At 57.0% G+C, this 19,536-nt stretch overlaps 1 protein-coding gene across 1 annotated transcript in view; it reads right to left on the minus strand.

Annotated features, from left to right (window-relative positions):
* Positions 1-19,536, minus strand: part of ITPR3 (inositol 1,4,5-trisphosphate receptor type 3) — a 68,031-nt gene that overhangs the window by 34,604 nt on the left and 13,891 nt on the right. The window contains exons 2-11 of the mRNA XM_032410009.1: positions 18,707-18,777; positions 7,587-7,708; positions 5,721-5,807; positions 4,744-4,902; positions 4,442-4,540; positions 4,064-4,147; positions 1,570-1,716; positions 1,246-1,341; positions 631-681; positions 316-458 (exon numbers count right to left, since the gene is read on the minus strand). Coding sequence (XP_032265900.1) covers positions 316-458; positions 631-681; positions 1,246-1,341; positions 1,570-1,716; positions 4,064-4,147; positions 4,442-4,540; positions 4,744-4,902; positions 5,721-5,807; positions 7,587-7,708; positions 18,707-18,777 — 1,059 coding nt within the window. The remainder of the gene's footprint in view (positions 1-315; positions 459-630; positions 682-1,245; positions 1,342-1,569; positions 1,717-4,063; positions 4,148-4,441; positions 4,541-4,743; positions 4,903-5,720; positions 5,808-7,586; positions 7,709-18,706; positions 18,778-19,536) is intronic.

Below are 19,536 nucleotides of genomic sequence, written 5' to 3' on the forward strand. Positions count from 1 at the left end.
AGGGAGCCCAGTCCCCTCCCCTCCCTCCTGCCGTGTGCCGGGGACAAACTCATGCTGCCTGTGCTTGAGTGTGCAGAGAGACGGGGGCAGGTGCCTGATGAAGAACACTGGAGAGAAGGCGTTTTGAACCCAGGGCCCGGCACATGGCGCATGTTCGGTGGTAGTCAGCTGCCCACAGCTCTGAGAGCTCAGTCCCCAGAGGGGCGGGACAGGCAGGTCCTGAGGCCAGAGGAGCTCAGGAGGACAGAGGAGTGTGGGATGCAGGGGACCCAGGGACAGGGTGGCACAGCCCCCAGGCACACGGCACCTACTCACCGGGGCACAAAGGAGTCGGTTTTCTGCAACGTGGTGGGGTCCAGCTCAAAGAGGGAGGCGATGTCGTTGCCGTGGGGCACAGCCACCAGGCGGTACTTGATCTTCTCCCCAGCGTTCCGGCGACCTACACGACTCTGAGCACCCTGGGATAAGGACCCCAGCTCAGGCAGAAGCCCCTCCCTCCTCTCGGGCCCCCCGAAACCACCTGGGATCCCACCTGAGAGGCCTTCTCCCTCCAGCTCACTTCCCAGGATTTCCTGGCCAACACCCACGGTCCCTCTTCCCCGGGCCCTGGAGCCCTGCTCTGGTCCTCACCATTCCCGCTGCCTTGGGATCACAGGCATCACCCTTGTAGCTGGGGTTCTCCTGGACAGAGACACAAGACGGGGGCAGCTACTAGACACTGAGCTATGCTCACATGACCCCCACCCCAAAACAAGGTCCACATAGGGAGCCCCCACCCTCCCAGGGGTGCCCACCCCAGCACTAAAGCCCAAGTCGCTCCTGAAGAAGCCACCAATGAGAGTCCCCAGGCCCTGCCCTTCATGCCCCTCTTCATGGACCCACAGATCAATATACAAACACACACACACACACACACACACACCCTAGTATACACAAGCCTGCATTCTATGGACAGACAGACATGTGGAATGTAAGTTATACGAGGGGTGGGAACCTGGCTCACTGGTGATTCCCGAGGGTCCAGAATAGCTCGTGGCACATAGTAGGGCTGCAGTAATGTTCATGAGGCTTATTTGCAGGCACGCGCTTATTTGATAGTATTTGTTTAATGCAAGAGTGCAGATAAGCCAGGGGCCACGGACACGTGTGTCTATGTGTGCAGACGTGCACCGGCTCATGGGCTCCTGCGCGCCCGCGTGCCCACGCAGCCCGAGCTCCCAGGGCGCCCTCGACCTCCCCACTCACCTCGGCGGCCAGGTAGTTGCCTGTGGCCAGGTGCTTGAAGCGGTACAGGCCGTTCCAGTGGCCAGCTCCCCCACGGCAGGGGTCGTGGTGGACCACCTGGGGGGTGCAGGGGTGAGGCAGGAAAGGGACACTGTCCAGGGAGTGGTAGCTCGGGCCCTGGGGAGGCCTGGAGAGCTCTGGGTAAGTGGCACCCGGACCCGCCCCCCCACGCCCCCTGGCCCTGCCTCTACACCTCCTACCCTCCAGGGTGACGGGGGAAGAAGAGGGGGCGGGGCCCAGGGCTGGCGAGGAGGGCTGGGTCCTGGGTAAGAAGCAAGCTCTGACCTCCACCTCCCAGAGGGCGTTGGAGCTGGTGGCCGAGGTGGCGGACTGGCGCAGCGTGGTGCGCAGGAACACCTGCAGCTTGCCCTTGTACTCGTCACACGTCAAGAACTTCTCCTGCTCCGCGTGGAACAGCCGCACCACATCTCCCTGCAGCCGTGGGTCACGGGCTCAGGACAGGCCGGGACCTTCCCGGGGGGCCAGCCCCCCGCCGCTGTCCCCCCCACCCCCGCCCACCCTCAGATGCAGGCGCGGCTGGTGCAGGGCCCCTCCTGCTCCTTTCAGAGCAGCAAGCAGAGGGCGAGATGCGTGCTGAGCCCCACCGGAGGGTGGCCAGGGCCAGGGGCCAGCCCCTCAGCCTGGTGCTCTGCCCACACCCCAAATCCAGAGCCTCCAGACGACTGGGGCGGGACATGCTCTTATCCAGAACCTTCCCCAGCCTCCTATGTCAAGCCCACCCTTGGCTATCTCCTTCCCTGATTTGTACCTCTAGTAACCCCACCTGACCTCTAAAGGCCAATCTCAAGTCACCCTCTCTATGAAGGCAGGAGGGATATCACCTTCTGGGGTCCCCCCAGGCCCATGGCTGCACCTCCCTAGGGCCCCTTCTGCCTGAATATGGGTAATTCTTGCCCATTTCCTCTGCTCCCACGGGCCTGGAACAGCTGGAGTGCAGAAACTGTGGCCTATTCATCTCCGGAGCTTTGGACACAGAGACCAAGTTTGGACCCTGGTTCTGCTTCCCAAGCTGTGTGACCTTGGATAAGTCCCTTAACATCTCTGAGCCTCAGTTTCCTCTTGTGCAAAATGGGGATACCATGGCCCCTTGCAGAAATTGCGAGGGCTATAATTTGTATAATGAAGAACACTGCACGTTTCCCACGTGCTAGCCACTGCGTGAGCCCTTTACGTGGACTTCCTCACCTCATCCTCACCCACGCTGCCCGGGTACCTATATCATTATCCCCATTTTACAGGTGGAGAGACTCAGGCAGAGAAGCTAAGTGTCCTGCCGAGGGTCACACAGCTAGTGGCAAAGGGGACATGAATCTGTGGTGCAGCTCCGGAGCCCTCACCTTTCCACCACACTTCCTACCCTGTGCCCACCTGTGGAGTGAATGTGCGAGCGAGCGAGCAAGCGAGCGAGAGAAGATACATAGATTAAGCCAGTTACTTTGGCAGAACCTCGTGACTTCTGTATCCACGCAGTACAGGGCGAGAGCCAAAAAAGGGGTGGGCTCTGCACACTCAAATCTCACTTCCAGGTGGCCTGGCCTCTAACATCAAAGCCATGACAGAGTCACCGAAACCAGTCGAGGCCACACCATGGGGTTCGGCCCAATGATGCTTCATTTTCTAAGGGCCACACAGATTTGGGAGCAGGAATGTGTAATCAGAGAAGGCTTCCAGGAGGAGGTGGCACACAGGCTGAGGCTTGATTGCTATGTGGATGATGTGCAGGCTTCAGGGAGGGAGAGAAAGGCATTTGGACAGAGCATGGGTGGACGGAAAGAGCCTGGGAGGTGGGAGGGGGCTGAGGCAGCCTGCGGGGGCAGTACAGTGTGACAGAGCAGCCCGCCTGGGAGCGGAGGGTAAGGGGGGACACTGCAGGCTTCTCGGGGAGGAAGATGCAATGAACACAGGGCAGCCAGCCTCCTCAAGTGGCTGCTCTCAGGCCTGTCACCTGTGCCTATACGTCCCTTTCATGGCCAGGTGCCTGCCAATTCCCCTAGCTGAGGAACCCCACCCTCTCTGCTACCCCCCAAATCTGCCCTTCCATATACGACCTACCCCCAATAGGCTGGTTCTACCCCCTGAAGCCCCACTTAAACCTCTGAGCCCCCCCCTCTCCCCCACATCTGGTTTTCAGGGCTTGTCTAGCAGTCTCTGCAGCCCTCCCTGCCCCTCGCTCTGCTCCCCCCCTAAGTCATTACCATGGTGTTTCCCAGCAGTACTGGGTCCGGCAGGCTGAACCCCTCAGCGCCTGCCAACCCCTATGTCCCAGCACCCACGCCAGTGGGGCTGGAACCAGGGCACAGGCCCTGACTCAGCAGCCTCAGGCCCTTGCCTAAGAGGGCACAGGGCAAAGGGCAGGGCACCTGGCCCGGGTCCACGGAGCCAGTGCTGGGGAAGGGACAGGGTGCTCAAAGGATCTTGGCCCCCAAGGTGAGGGGACGGGGACCCCTAGTCCACTGGCACACCCTTAGTAAGAGAAAAAACAGAGGCTAGCCAGGACCCAGAAAGGATGGAGAGGGAGGCTAGGAGTCCAGAGACAAGAGAAGGGGTGGTCCAGCTTGTGAGGGAGCGCGGGGGTCTGGGGTGCTGGGGGGGTGGAGGGAGGCTGAAGAGGGTGCAGAGCCAGAGAAGGGGGCGCATGGAGGGGAGGGTCAGGCGAGGAGCAGACCTGGGTAGAGGGAGGTGGAGGAAGGGGGCCCTGCGGGGGAGGGGCTGGGCAGCCAGCAGACAGGTGGCAGCTGTGGGGAGGGGCAGTCCTTACCCCTTTCAACACCTCCTCCAGGTGGTCTCGGAACTGCATGAACAGATTGATCTTCCAGCTGGTGTTGCAGTTCACGGAGTTGACCTGGGGAAGGGCCAAGAGAACCCTGACGCCTGTCAGACCCCCAGCGGTTGGAGGCTGGGGGGAAAGGCCCGGGGTGAGGGGCGGACCAGCCCAGCTCCCCTCAGAGCATGAGGAGGTGTCTTCTCTCAGCCAGCCGTCCCCCCCGCCGCCTCGCCCCCCCCCCCCCGCCCCAGCCCAGCTGCCCCAGGGCTGCTGGCCTGGGGGCTGGAGCACAGGGCAGAAGAAGACGACCAAGGACCGGAGCAGGGCAAGGAGGGGATGTCTGTGCCCCCAGGGGCCCCGGCAGCCACTCACCTCCTTGCAGCCCGCGTTGTCACTGAGCTCATAGTTGCTGGCGTGCAGAGGCTGCCCTGCGTTGACAGGATTCAGGATCACCTTGTCCCCCACCACCACCTACGGGCGTGGGCAGAACAGGGCGCAGATGGGAAGGGCCAGGCCTGCAGGCCTCTCTCTGATCTCAGTCTGCCCCTCTCAGAAATGCGCACGACCTCAGCCAGTCCCCACATCAGAGACCCTATAGAAGCCGCTCTGGAGCCGCAGCCTGACCGCCCGCCCCCCTCCCCCAGCCGGCCCCTCCACCCCGGGCCGGTCCTTACATTGTCGCCGTTGCTCCGCAGCTTCCAGAAGGGCTGGATGAAGAGCCAGGAGCCCTCGTTGCCCGTTCCGTCCAGAGTCACCCGCATGGCGTTCTTCTCCAGCAGGGCCGGAAGCCGCTTGTTCACCGTCAGGTACTTGTTGCTCTTCATGTGCAGAAGCTGCGGGCAGGGCGCGGGTGAGGGCTCTGGGCCCCCCCCGAGGCCAGCCCAGCAGGGAGGGGGGCTCTGGGGGGGCAGGGGGGTGAGGGCACCAGGCCCCCCGAGGCCAGCCCAGCAGGGAGGGGGCTCTGGGGGGCAGGCGGGGTGCGGGTGACGGTGCCGGGCCCCCCGAGGCCAGCCCAGCAGGGAGGGGGCTCTGGGGGGCGGGTGTGGTGCGGGTGAGGGCGACGGGCCCCCCGAGGCCAGCCCAGCAGGGAGGGGGGCCCGGGGGGGGGGGGGGGGGGCGGGTGAGGGCTCCAGGCCCCCCGAGGCCAGCCCGGTAGGGAGGGGGGCTCTGGGGGGCCCACTGGACCTTGGTCACAACGGGACACACCTGCAGTGTCAGATACACGACATAAACACACAAATTGAGACACGCGCAGCCACACGCCCCCAGTCAGGCACCCGGGTGGTCACAAAAGAAGAAGCCAGCATTTTTAAATACTTTGTATTAATTCATGTCATCTTACAACAACCAAAAAGGAAGTACTATCACCGGCCTGATTTTACAGATGGGGAAACAGAGGCACCCGAGGTCCCAGAGCCAAGATTGGAACTCGGACTCCAGGATCTGTGCTGGTGACCAGTGTGCCGAGAACCTGCCCATAGGCACAGCTACTCGGGCCACCCAGCAGGAGGCACACACAGAAGCAGATATGCAGTCACGGAGACAGTCCCCGGGCCACCCGCTGGGGACACAAGCCCCAGAGGGCACGCCAACTGCCGCCCACCCCCACACCAGCCCAGCGTCTCCAGGGGGCGATGTCAGTGGGTCTCACCTGGATCACACTGCCGTACTTCACCACGTCCCCGTGCACCTTCTTGTTCTCCGTGTCGTTCTGCTTCTGCTCCATCTGGGCTGCATGCTGTACGGACGCACGCAGACAGGTGGAAGGCAGGCTCGGACGGAGCAGCCTTGCGGGGCCACGTCCCCTACCCCACACGTGCGTGCCTCCTGGCACTGTACCCAGGGTGACCCCCCCAGAGGCCATGTGGCCTATCCCCTCCCCCTCTGTTGATGAGGGACTGATACTCAGAGTGTGGAATACGCAGCCCAGGGGAACCCCGATCCCCTGCCCCTCCCCGCCCACCTCCTCGGGAGGGGACATGCCAGCAGTCCCTTGAGCTCCCTATGCCCTTTGACACGGCCAGCAGACAAACTAAGCTGTGCCTCACTACCCCCATCATAGCAGAGTCCTGATGCCCCAACACAGGACCCCTGCCCCAGCCCAAACCCTGACAGATGTGCCTGGTGCTCCTTCCTCCTCTTCCTCCTCCCCCGCCTCCTCCCAAAACTGTATGGGTTCCTAGACACCGCCTTCAGGGAGCCCTCACTGGTGGGCCACATCCAGCTCTGACAGATCCTACCCGAGTGGCCCTCAGGGTTCGGTTGGCTTCCCATTACGGATCCTTTTCAGGCACTTCTATCACATTAGCCAGCCTGGAAGCTGCCTAAGGACAGACTGACTATCTCCTCCATCAGATTGGGGGTTCCTGGAAACAGGGCTCTGTCTCCTCCATCAGACTGGCACTCCCTGAAAGTACTGGCCCCTCTGCCCCATTACCCAGGTCTCATGACTGAGGCTGGGGCGGGGGTGGCTGTTAGGGAAACTCGCCCCGTACCACATGACTTCCCACAAACCTACAGTGTGTGACGATATGACCACATGTGTGTGTGTCTGCGCACACGGAAACACCCTACACCCAGGCCAGATCCCCAGTTCAGCCTTGGCCTGCGTCAGCAGCAGGAAGGACGCCTGTGACAGCCCCCAGTCCAGGAAGAAAGATGGGGTACTTAGAGCTCAGGCAGTCCACCCTCCAACCCTCTCTTTCCAGCCCAGTTCACAGCTCTGGGGTGAGGCCCGCCCTTCCCCCATTTCACACCCACCTCCTCAGGGAAGGGAACACGAGGAAGCAAGGTCTACACGACAGGGAGAGGCGCACCAGGCCTGAGGGAGGGCCTCAGAAACAGGCTGCAAAGCTGCTGAGCACAGCCAAAGCCTCCTACTTTCTTCTTCATGAGGACTGGGCTTGAGGCCCTGAGGTCTGTCCAGGGAGGATTATCTAGGATGTCAACTGAGCCACTGCCCCCAAGAGGCCCACGAGTAACCACCCAGGCCCTTACATTGTGCACTGTCCAGGTGTCCAAGGAGCCCAAGGTGGCTCAGAGACCGGGGGCCATTCAGGCCCTACCACAAACTCACTGGATAAGCATGGACAGCCCAGCCCCCTCTAAGGGCCCCAGGGTCCAACTCTATAAAATGAGGGGGGAGGTTAAGACTGGTTCTCAAGTCAGGTTCCCTGGAACCACTGTCACCAGGAACTACTGGTAACTCCATGGGCAGCTGTACAGGTTGTTCACTGCACCATGGTGTCCAGCTGAAGGGCTGGGTGGGAGCTGAAATCTAGTCCACATTTCACTCACTGAGCCATGTGCCCTGGGCAGAGGGCTACACCAGCCTGGAGGAAGGAGCACCTCCTTCTAACTGGCACAAAGGGTCATACAGACGAGTGGATCACTGGGAAGGCACTCTACTTCCCCTCTCTTACCTCATTCACTGATTTGGACTCAGCCACAGGGCCCCTTTGGCTCTGATAAGCAGCACCCCCCTGCATGCACCCGGATCCCTGACGCACATTCCCACCTGCAACTTCTGGAGCAGCACCACGTCGGCGATCTTCTCCTTGTCCTGCTTGGTCTGTTTGGCCTTCCAGTACTGCTTCTGGGCCGAGTAGCGGTTCATGGGACACACCTTGAAGAGGCAGTCTGTGGGAGGGAGGCAAAGGAGGGGCGATCAGTTCGTGCGGCGCTCGGCCTGCCACCCGGCCCCCAAATCCCACCTCCGCTCTCTCCATCCCTCCCCACCCTCCTGCCCCACTTGGGTGGAGAGGTAGTGGTTGGAAGAACCCCGAAGAACTTGGGAGAAGGCGTGAGGGCAGGATCTCACCTGGGAGGCAGACACATGCCCTCTTCCCCATGAGAGATTTACCAGAGGCCTTTGGACCCCCACCCATGCCCCGTCTGTGCCCACTTTTGTGGACATTGGTGGCTGAAAGCTAATACCTGCATCCTTCTCTGACCCACTGCCATCTCGCCCACAGATGCCTGGGAAGTTACATCCCCCCCCCCCCGCCCCCCAGAAGCAGCTCAGAATTGTCTGGCCTCTGGAGGTGACCTCTGTGAGGTGCTGGTCACTCCCCAGCTGCCGGCAGCATCGCCCTGAAACCACATCCTTGCTTGGCTCTTCCTCCGCCCTGAATGAGCAGGCCTCCCTCACTCTGTGCTCCGGAGACCCCTCCTCCATAGGCTCTGCTTCCAGGGAACTTGACCTAAGACTGGGCCCCTCAAAATTCCACAAACAAAATTCACTATTCCGATTTTTATTTTGGAAAGCAGACAAAACACCTATGATTTTCGTAAGCCCAAACTCCAGAGAGGGTGCCGATGTTTCTACTTATCCGAAGGAAGCATGAGTTGAAAAATCCTATTCTGAAGTGTGGCAGGAGGGGATGGAGGATTCTGGGTCACGGTGAAGGGCTGGCTCAAGTGGCTGGGCCGGGTTGCCAATGGCATGGGCTAAAACGCTGCGAGGCAATGAGTTCCCCATCACAGGAGGGAATCACAGCCTGGACAAGGGGTCAGGCTCGTGGCCTCCAAGACCCCCCTCATGCTGCAGGGCTGGGCCTCCATGCCTGCGCAGGCTCCAGCCACACGGCGCCCAGGAGGGCGGATGGCTATGCTGAGGCGCCCTTCCTTTTGGCCCTTTCCGTCTGCCCTCCAAAGGAAGGCTAGGTGCCCGCTCTGGTCAAAGCTGGTCATCCAGCCACCAGGAACTAGAAGTAAAGCTGGGGGCTCCTGGGTGGCTCCGTCGGTTAAGCGTCTGCCCTCAGCTCAGCTCATGATCCCAGGGTCCTAGGATTGAGCCCCGCATCGGGGTCCCTGCTCAGCAGAGAGTCTGCTTCTCCTTCTCCCTCTCCCTCTGACCCTCCTCCCCACTTGTGCCCTCTCTCTTTCTCTCTGTCTCAAATAAATTAATAAAATCTTAAAAAAAAAAAAAAAAAACAAAGGCAAAACTGGATTTTCTATCCAGCCCATGAGCACGCAGCCCCCTGGTGCCATCCAGAAGAGAGACTGAGTGAGTCAAAGTTCAGAGAAGACAGAACTTCCTTGACGAGAACGGGGGAAATAGCAATTCCGTAAGTGGATAGGGTCACCAAGGCCTGCCCTGCCTGGCCCACCTTGACACCACCAGCAGGAGCGGGCATCGCTTCTGGAAACAAGCACTCATTTTGTTGGACAGAGTAGGTCTTCACAAGGATCTGCTTAGCCCTCAAGAAGAAGCTCAGGTGTCACCCCCTCCAAGAAGTCCTCCTGCTTCTTCAGGCTGGGCTGGCGCTCCCAGGGCTCCCCAGGCCCCCCGCTTACCACCTCAAGGCCACCGGTTCCCAGCCGGTCAGAGCAGTGACCCACGCCAGAGATTGTTTGGCCAAGCGGGGGAGGGGGGTGGTCCCGAGAGAGGTAACAGCCGGCATTTAGTGGGCAGGACAGGGATGCTGGACACCGGCACCATGAGGATCATCCAGCAAGACTCCCGCGGGAACATCCTGCCACACACTCACGGGTGGACTGCTGCGGGCAGTGCTCTGGGCCCAGAGCGACACACAGAAACACAAAGGGTTTTTTGCCTGGTTTTAGCAAACAGGGAATTTTTCAGGAATGCAACTCAGATATAAGCTGAGGGAATCTGTGTTGTCCTTTGTGTTGTTCAAACTTTACCAGGAGTTGTTTTTTTCTTTTTCTTTTTTTTTTTTTTTTCCCTGTTTCGGAGAACGCATCACTGGCGGCCGTGCCAGATGCTTGTGTTTGTGGTTGCCCTAGTCATGATTCACAGGCAAGCTCCGACTGTGTCCTTGGGCCTTCTAGTTGTGCCCGACATCCACTTCTGAGATGGGTATTACTTCATTAGAAATTGCTTTCCTTTTATGTCTCTTTTTTCTCGCCCTTAGGACATTATATTGGCCTTGCTCCCTCCCCCCCCAGCTCCAGGCTCCCTCAGAACCTGGCTCTTACCCCCCATTTTATTTGACATAAATATAGATATGCATCGGTTGTATTATTTTTGAATTCCACTTATTAATATTAAAGCACGCTCTGGTTCTGACAGGCTCATCTGCAGGTGGGCAGGGCCACGTGGGGCTTATCACCGTGTCCCCAGCGCCCAGCCCGGGGCTCAGCAAATTCCTGCCGGATGAACGCATGAATCTAGAAACGCCTCTCCCGTGTGGATGAGATGGGGCCCGAATTTATAGCCAAGGAGGGAGGAGAGGGATGAGGCACTGCAGGTGGAGGGAAGGGCAAGAGGGCGCCACGTGGAGGGGACAGTGAAGTGAGAGCAGCAAGTCACACTGTGGGTCTGGCGAGCTGGGAAGGGAGGGGGCGGGCCAAGACCCTGGGTCTGAGTGAGCCTGGAGCCCACAGGCCTGGGGGATCGTGAGCTCCCTGGTCTCCCTGCACCCCCACCCCACCACTCCCAATCCAGAAAGGAGAACAGAAGGAAAGAGAGATGCTGCCCCAGGTCACCCTAGAGCAGAAATTCTCAAGCTTTTCTGAACTGACTCACCGAAAGACATTTCTGGATCACCATTTCATGAAACAACATGGGGGCTTGCTTCTGTCCCTGGTACGCAGGGCAGGCTCTGACGGGGCTGAGAACCATGGTTATAATATCTTTTGACCAACCCAACCAGAAAACAACTCACACAACCGGATTTTTCAAATGGATATTATTTTAAGACTTCTGAAAGAACTGACAAAATAGTGAAGAATTCCTGGGCCCGAGCCGAGGATCAAAGGGAAGTTAGAAAGATATAGAAACACCCAAGCTACTTTCACCCTGAGGATATTCACTGATTCCAGAAAACAGGCTTTTTTTTTTTTTTTAAGATTTTATTTATTTATTCGAAAGAGAGAGACACAGCGAAAGAGGGAACACAAGCAGGGGGAGTGGGAGAGGGAGAAGCAGGCTTCCCGCTGAGCAAGGAGCCCAACGCGGGGCTCGATCCCAGGACCCTGGAATCATGACCTGAGCCGAAGGCAGACGCTTAACGACTGAGCCACCCAGGCGCCCCAGAAAACGGACTTCTTATGTGGATGGCTTCATCAGGTGACAGGAGGCAGAAATCCAAGGCCAGGCCCATGGAAGGTAGGAGTCTATCAGGAGACCCTCCGTTCAGTAAGCTGGGACCCCAAAGGACTACACCCCCAAGTGAAGGCTGAACCCGAGGCAGAACAGCCCCTTCCAGAAACTAGAGCCCTGTTGGAATCCCCTGGATGGTGCAGGAAACCCCGATCCGAGTCTGGCTTCAGGCAGTCTTGGACAGGTGGAGCCCCAGGGGTCTGGTAACAGGATATGCACACCCTCTCTGGAGGAAGGTACCTTCCTCCTGGTCCACAACCACTCATACCAAATTTTTCAAATGCAATGGCAAACATACAGTCAAAGCTAGCCAGGAAGTCTCGGGAACTAGCTGTCATGAGAGAGAACCAACCCACCAAACAGACAGTAGAAACAGACAGGAAGAGACTCCAGGCACAGACAACGTCTGTAGAACAGTATGCCTACCCTGCTTAAATCCATGAAAGCTTGAGGATCCCTGCAGAGAAGAGGAAACTATAAAGAGTAACATCACAGACTGAAAAAGAACGAAATAGAATCTCTAGAAATAAGAAAGCTTCAATAACCACATTTAAAACTCACTGAACTCATTTAACAGGAAGGAAGGAGTTGAAGGAAGAATGAATGAAATAGGAACGACCCCTACTATGGTGATGCATTCAAATTCTATTCTGGTCTTTAAAGGATGGTGGAGCCCCACTAAAGGGATTTCCCACAGCCACTAATGGGTCAGAGACTGTGTTTGAATGAAACACACTGCTCTGGAGCATCCCAGGACTGGGAAGGAAACCAGACGTGACCCCTCCCAGCTCCCAAATCTTCTATCTCTGTCTTGGAAACCGACTCCCTAGGACTTGTCGAATTTGTCTTTTTCTCTCTCACACAGATCCTCCCTTACAGCCTGGCCCATAGTACATGTTAGGAAATGTTTGTTGAATGAATAAATGACTTGAGTCCTCTACAATGTTTGTGGCACACCTCCATGCTTCTATGGTGCTTTTGGCCCAAAGGCAGCCCTGTCAGAACCCCAGAAGGGGCTGGAACCTTTCTTCTCACCAAACCCCAGGGCAGGAGGGCAGAGAGGAAGAAGGATGGGAGGGTGGCCAGGAGACCGGGCCCAGGGAGGTTTCCAACAGTCAGGACTGTGTGTGTTGGGGGACATGCACTTGTTGCTGACGGGGCACAAGGCTTGTGGGGCTGCAGACAAGAAGATATTCACATAGTAAACAAAGTCCAGTGACCTTCCCTGAAACTACAGTTCCCTAACACTTCAAAAGCCACTGCCACTGGGGGAGCTTTAAAAAACACAAACTCCTAGGGCTCCTGGGTGACTCAGTCGGTTGAGCGTCCAGCTGTTGGTTTCGGCTCAGGTCATGATCTCAGCGTTGTGAGATCGAGCTCCATGTCTGGCTCCGCGCTCAGCGGGGAGTCTGCTTGAGATTCTCTCTCCCTCTCCCTCTGCCCCTCCCCCCGCTGGTGCTCTTTCTCTTTAAAATAAATTAATTAATTAAATCTTAAAAAAAAAAAAAATCCCAGGTCCCGCATCTATTCAGCAGGCTGGAGCGAGGGTGGGGTGAGGGTGGGGGAGGTGGGGGGCGGGGGATATGCATCTATAAAGGCACCCCAAACCCCAAATAGTTCTGCCGCTCCAACAAGATTGAAAAGCACCAGTGCTGAAGACTGAAGGTGAGAACAGAGCTCAGGGAATAAAGTTCTACAGTCACGGTAAGGTCCAAGCTCTGTGTAAATCGTGTAAACATCTGCTTCTAATAATTTTCAACATTTATTTTTTTTTTTAAGATTTTTTATTTATTTATTTGACAGAGAGAGAGAGACACAGCGGGAGAGGGAACACAAGCAGAGGGAGTGGGAGAGGGAGAAGCAGGCTTCCCGCCGATCAGGGAGCCCGATGCAGGGCTCCATCCCAGGGACCTGAGCCGAAGGCAGACGCTTAACGACTGAGCCACCCTGGCGCCCCATCATTTTCAACATTTAGACTCAACCTACTGAACAAAACACAGAAGACTCCCTTGTGGTTCCAGAAGAGAAGGCAAGGATATTGGGTCTTGATGTAAACCTGAAAGTGCGTCTGGCAGCAGAGGGAGGGGCGCGGGGGCTGCCGGCTGCCGAGTAACCAAGGTGGAACCATGCGTGACCCCCAGGTTTATGCAGGTGACAATGGAGAATCGCGACCGCGCCCTGGGGAAGATGGGGCAGAGGAAGAGGAGGAGTGGCCCAGGGAAGCTACAACCTCCTGGAATAAGCAAGACCTGGGAGCACCGAAGAAACAATGAAAAGCTCAAAGGGACCGCCTTCTCCTAGGACATTGATCTCAGCCTCCCCCGCCGCTCCACTCGGCGACCTTGCCACCGGTCCGACCTTCCGAGAGCACACCAGCATTTGTACAAGATGTCAAGGGACTAGGGTCTTCGCTGCAGCAGCATCGGGAAAGAGGGAGATTAGGAAGAGCCCAAGCGCCCATCAGAGGGGACTGGTGAAATACATTCCAAGCGAGCCGCATAACGGAACACTCTGCAGCCCTAAGAGTCAACCTTGAGGCCATTATGTGAGTCTACATGTGAGTCAACCTTGAGGCCATTATGCTAAGTGAAAGAAGCCAGTTGCAAGGACAAATACTGGATGATTCCACTCGTGTGGGTACTTGGAATAGTCAAATTGATGGAGATGGAAAGTAGCATGGTGGTTGGGGAGGGGGGCGGCGGGGGTGATTATTTAACTGGCGTAGAGTTTCAGTGTTACAGGAAGACAAAAGTCCTACGGCTGGATGGTGGCGGTGGCTGTCTATCAGTGACAAGTTGCTTAATGCCACTGAACTGTACACCTAAAAATGGTTAAAGATGGGAAACTTTCTGTTAGAGATCTTTACCACAGTTTAAAATAAATAAATACTTTCTAAATGTTTCAAACGCGCTAAGTTGTAGAAACACTATTTTCACACAGTTGTCCAGGATACGGAACAAAAAATGGGTATCTAAATGAAAGAAAAAACAGAGAGAGCTCAAGATCTCTATATGCTAATATGAAAAGGTCTCCAGTAGGATCCTTAGTAAGATTTATAAAGTAAAAACAACAAAAACCAGAAGAGCGTATATACAATGCTACCTTTGTGTAAGAAAAGGGGGCGGGGGGAAGCCCTGAATATATGTTCGTATTTGCAAACCCTGGGGGATGCGTAAGGAACTCAGGAAAGTGGTCACCTGAAGGGATGATCATAGAGCAGGGGAGTGGGGGGGCACCAGGCAGGTGGGACCAGACCCTCTCCACCTATTTGTACAATGTTTTGATGTTTTAATCATATGAATAAATTACCTAGTCTGTTTTTCTATATGGTTGCCCCTGGAAAGGGGGGACAGAAGGTGCCAGAGGGTGAGGTGGGCCACCACGGCTTTCACCTTGAACCTGGAGTCTGTATTTGCAATACTTTTATAAAACGGGGTGGGGGGTGGGGGGGTGAGGGGAATGAGAACAAAATTTTAAGGGGCCAGTAAACATAAGAAAAGATGCTCCATCTCACTAGTCGTCAGAGGAATGCAAATTAAAACCACAGTGAGATGCCATTTCACACCCAACAGGCTGGAAGAAATTTAAGTGGGACAGACCCAAGTGTGGCAAGAATGTGGAGGCAGGGGGGACGCACCCACAGTCTGTGGGGGTTGAGCTCGCACAGCCCTGGAGGAAGGCTCAGAAGAGCTTCCTCGCACCAGGACTCCCCCTCCCTCGGAACACACCCAGGAAACTCTTGCCCGGGAGCCCAAGGAGACATGGATGGGAACGCTCACCCCAGCATGGCCGGCAACTGTCAGAAGCTGGAGAAGAGCTAACTGTCCATCAACAGGAGAACCAATAAATGGCTTGCAGTTTATTCACCCAATGGAATATTACATAGCAATTAACCAGATGAACTAGAGTCACATGTGTCAATGTGGAGAAATCTCAAAAATGGTGCAGAACGAAAACTGTGCAGAAAGATTTTAATATACGGGGTTATAAAAACGGGAGTAATACCCTGTATCATTCGTGACTATGGCCCTATGGATTAATAGGAAAAGTATAAAAACAGGCTCCTGAAATACATACCAATTTCTGATGAGTATTTGCCTCTGGAGAGGGAGGGAGAGGAAAGGGATCAGGGAGAAGACCCAGAGGGCTTCAGCTACAGGCATAAGAGGCTTTAAAAATGACAAGGTCTGGGGGTGCCTGGGTGACTCGGTCGGTTGATCATCCACCTCTTGGTTTTGGCTCAGGTCATGATCTCAGGGTGGTGGGATGTGGGACTGAGCCCCGCATCAGGCTCTGTGCTCAGGGCAGAGTCGGCTGGAGATTGTCTCCCTCTCCCTCCCCCTCTGCTCCTCCCCCTGCCTGCACAAGAGCTCTCTCTTTCTCTCTCATTAAGGTAAATGAATAAAATCTTTTTTAAAAAATGACAAGTTCTGCAATGAACACGGCAAAAAGGATTTGACAGAGCTCTCTTCTGTGTAGAGTTGAAATATGTCTTAATAATAACAACAACAACAACAAAAACCCAATAAACTGGGCTTGGAAGGTGGGACAGGTAGAGTAGAAGCATAGGCTTGGGGGAGTTGGGGGGCACCCAGACATATAAACACAGGGAGGCCACTTGATCGGCCTCCTACCCCGGCACCGCCCCCCGCCACCAGTCTGGGTGGGTAAGTGGCCCCTACGTACATTCCTGGGGTCACTATAACTGGGGGTATGGGCTCTGAGCTTCCCTAAGGTAGAATGGGAGGTGAGAGCTGTCTAAGCCCTTCACTGGGTCTCCCCATGGCCCGCGCGGAAGACGAGATAGAGAAAGGGTTCATGGGAGGGAACATGCCCAGACCCCGGGGCCTGGTCAGCAGCACATAACCCCAAGATTCCTACGGTGAAGCAGAGGTCAGAGATGGTGGGCTGGAATGCGGTGCCCCACACATTGGGGGCCCAGTAGCCTGGGCCTCCCCAGGCCCTGCAGACTCAGGAAAGAATTCCCAGAACGTATCAGGGCTTGGAATGGCCTCAGAAGATGGCTAGAGCTGAAATCACAAACGAGTACCCAATCAGGGCTGATAGGCAGGCTGGGATCTTCACTGGGCTTTGCCAGCTCAGCCTGGGGGCCTCCAGGGTCAGCATGTGAGGACACCCAACTATAGCGGGAGAGAGGGAGAAGCCAGAGTTCCCAGCAATGGCTGGGCCCACCCCAGGACGGCAGGACAGCACTCGGGGGGCCTCAGGACACAGCCATCTCTGACAACATCTAGCCCACTTCTAACATGCTGCCATAGCCCCCACGCCCCTGCTGGGCCCTCCTTCCGGTGCCAGGGTGTTTACAGGAGAGAACCAGGACTCCCAGGTGGGAGGCCAAGCTCTGCTTTTCTTTTCTCTTGTCTCAAAATGAAGAATTTGGAGGCCATGTCTCTTGTCCCAAGTTCTAACACTCCAACTGTACCCACCAGCTGCTGGGCGGCACAGAGACCTGGTCCTGTCCCAGAAGGTCAGCTCTTCTCAGGTCCAAATAGGGCCCCAGGGAGTTCAGAGGGGCCTCTGCCTGCCTCATCAAGACACCACAGGCCAGGATCTGGGGCAGAGAGGGCAGGGAGGAGGCTGGAGGCTGAGTCCCCTCTTCCACATCTCTGAGCTGGCTGAGAGCTCTCCGAGAGGGACCACGGGTCAACCCCCCGATCTTGGGGAGGGCCCCACTCACAGGCTTTGGGAAAATGGAGAGGAAGAGAAAGAAGAGAGTGGGAAGGAGCAACGGGAGAGGAGGATGGAAGTCAAAGGAGCATTTGTTCTACTAAGTGGCTTTTCTGTTGTCAAAAATTGGCCCCAAACTCTGTCCACTGGAACTCTAGGGCAAATCTTCCTCTGCCACACCCACCTCCCTGTCACCACCTGCCACACCACAAAGCTGACTGCACACCCCTTCCCTTTTCAGCCCCAGTCCACTCTCTGCCCTGGCTCAGCCCACCCTGGGGACCCTCACCCTTACTGACTTCTTCCCAAGAATGTACCAAAATCCCCCAGCTAGAGTGGAAATCTGCCCCTCCATCAGCGGCTTCAAAGCTCTCCTACTTCGAGAAAGGCCCAGGCCTGCTCTCCGCCTTCAGCACCCAGGGGGCAGGCATGGTCAGAGCTGGGCCTCCAAGCAGGAGGCCCGCACGAGCACCCTGAAACCCCTAAAGCCCGGGCCCAATGCCTTGGAGGCTGGATTCAACTGAGGAACTCTGGACGGGTCACATCAATGGGAACTAGAGCAGCCAGGCCTGAGAGGGGCGGCAGGGGCGGGAGGAAGCCTGAGGAGGGGCTGACGCCTGCGTTTATTCCTCAGATGTGTACCAGGCCCCCACTACGTGGCAGACAGCACAAATAAAACAGTGAACAAAGCAACCAGAACCCTGCCCTGGTGGAGGCAGGGGGTAGGGGATGAGGTGAGAGAGGCAGCGAGGCCCGACAGTGCAGGGCCAAGGGGTCTACGGAGGTGAGGGAAGTCCAGTGCCAGAGGCTGTTCCCACAGATCCAGGCACGGCCCGACCTAAGACCCCCACACAAAGCCCCACACAGAGGCCCGTGACAGAAGCAGAACAGCCGGCGTGGGGCCCCTCTGCGGGCTGGGAGGCCCCACCCCCACCCCCATCTCCTCCACCCTCCCATGGACGGGCAAGGCCCCGGCAGACAGACGGCCAGGGATGCCACAGGATTATCTTAAACCCCGCTTCCCTCCCAGGATCCCCCTCGAGGACAATCCCAGCTAATCTCTCCCCAGACGAGCAGCCACATGGGCAGACAAGGTGGAAGCAGCCTGGCGTGTTCCTGCCTGCTCCCACCCTGCCCACCGCACCCAGGATCTGTCTGATTGTCTGCCTCAGCCTCCAGGTCATCACAACAGTAACACCTTACCCCGGCTGGGCACGGTGACAGCAGGACAGCATTTAATTCCCTCAACGCCCCTGGGCCTGTGGGACGGGGCTGAGGAGCCCACTGACCACAGAGGACACAGAGGCCCCGCGAGCCGAGGCCCCCGAGCCAAGGCCCTTGCCCAAGGTCACTCAGGTTGGGGCTCCACAAACTCCCCTAGGGCCGAAGTCATCCACACAGCCCGGCCCGGGACTGGGAACACAGTGGGGGTCAGGAGAAGGGACCCGGAGATCATGGGTTCCAATCCCCTCACCACGCAGATGAAGAGACGGAAGCACAAGGAAGAACCCTCACCCCGGGCCTCCGAAAGCCTGAGGAAATTCCCCTTCCCTCCCCTGCTCCCTCAGAAAATGCTCTGTCATGCAGACAAAGGCGGCTTTGTGGCTGGTGGAGAGGTGGGGGGAGAATGGCTCCCAGCCAGAAGTGGGTGCGCCCCTGAGAAATGGGGTGCGGTCCCCCAGAAAATGAACGCAGAGGCCATCTGTGCCAAGACGGCAGTGCGAGCCGATGGGGGCTCCCACAGAGAGCAGTGCGAGGGCTGCAGGGCAGCGCCTCGTCCAACCCGGCCCGCGGGCGCTGGACGGGGTTGAATGAGTTCTGTCCCAGGCCCAGGACTCAGCAGCCTGGGAGGAAGGCTGGTGTGGGGATGGAGGTCTTACCTCGGAACTTCTTAGGCGGGTTGTCCAGGTCCCCTGCCGCGGGCTCCACCACACAGCGGTCATCCACCAACCTGAGGGACAAGGCAGCCCAGTCAGTGTGAGAGAAGAGACCATCTCCCCAGGCGTCCCTCCCTTGGGGCAAGGGATTTGGGGCACCAGGGAGGCCTCCAAAAAAACCCCTCTCCATTGCTGTCAAACTCCCCCCAGCCCATCAAGTCTTTCCCTTTCCTGGCACCACTGTTAAAAGGGATGGGGGAGCACAGAGATACACCCAGCCCACCCCCAACCACTGCCCACTGCCGGATGGAGCTAGAGCTGTCCTGTGAGGGGGTCTGCCTCCAGTCTGGGCTGCCACACACTGCGGATATAACTCTCAGGAAAGCCCTGAGACCCTGTTGCCCAGACCTGAAAGGGCAGTGGGCAATGGAGGAAGGAAAGGGAAGAGTACTGAGAGAGACAGAGAAAGTCAGAGAGACTCAGGGTAGAAGGGAGAGACAGAGAGAGCAGAACATAAAAGATACATAGAAAAATAAGTAGGATACAAAGAGAGGCACAGAGAGACTAGAGACAGATGGACAGACGGGAGAAGCTTATGAAACACCAAACTAGGGGGACCATCCTTTGGTCTGAAAGCCAGGACAATGAACCTTGAACCTTCTCAACCTCAGCCAGGCCCCATTCCATACCCTCCTTTTTGGCTTACCCTAGGGCCCAAAATCCCCCCTCTTAAGCCACAACTGGAATTAATCCTGAATCTCTGGAGGACATCCACCCACCCACCCACCCATCCATCCATCCATCCACCCACCCAGCCACCAATCTATCCATCC

This window comes from Phoca vitulina, unplaced genomic scaffold (assembly GCF_004348235.1).
Source record: "Phoca vitulina isolate PV1807 unplaced genomic scaffold, GSC_HSeal_1.0 scaffold11, whole genome shotgun sequence".
Lineage (NCBI taxonomy): Eukaryota > Metazoa > Chordata > Mammalia > Carnivora > Phocidae > Phoca > Phoca vitulina.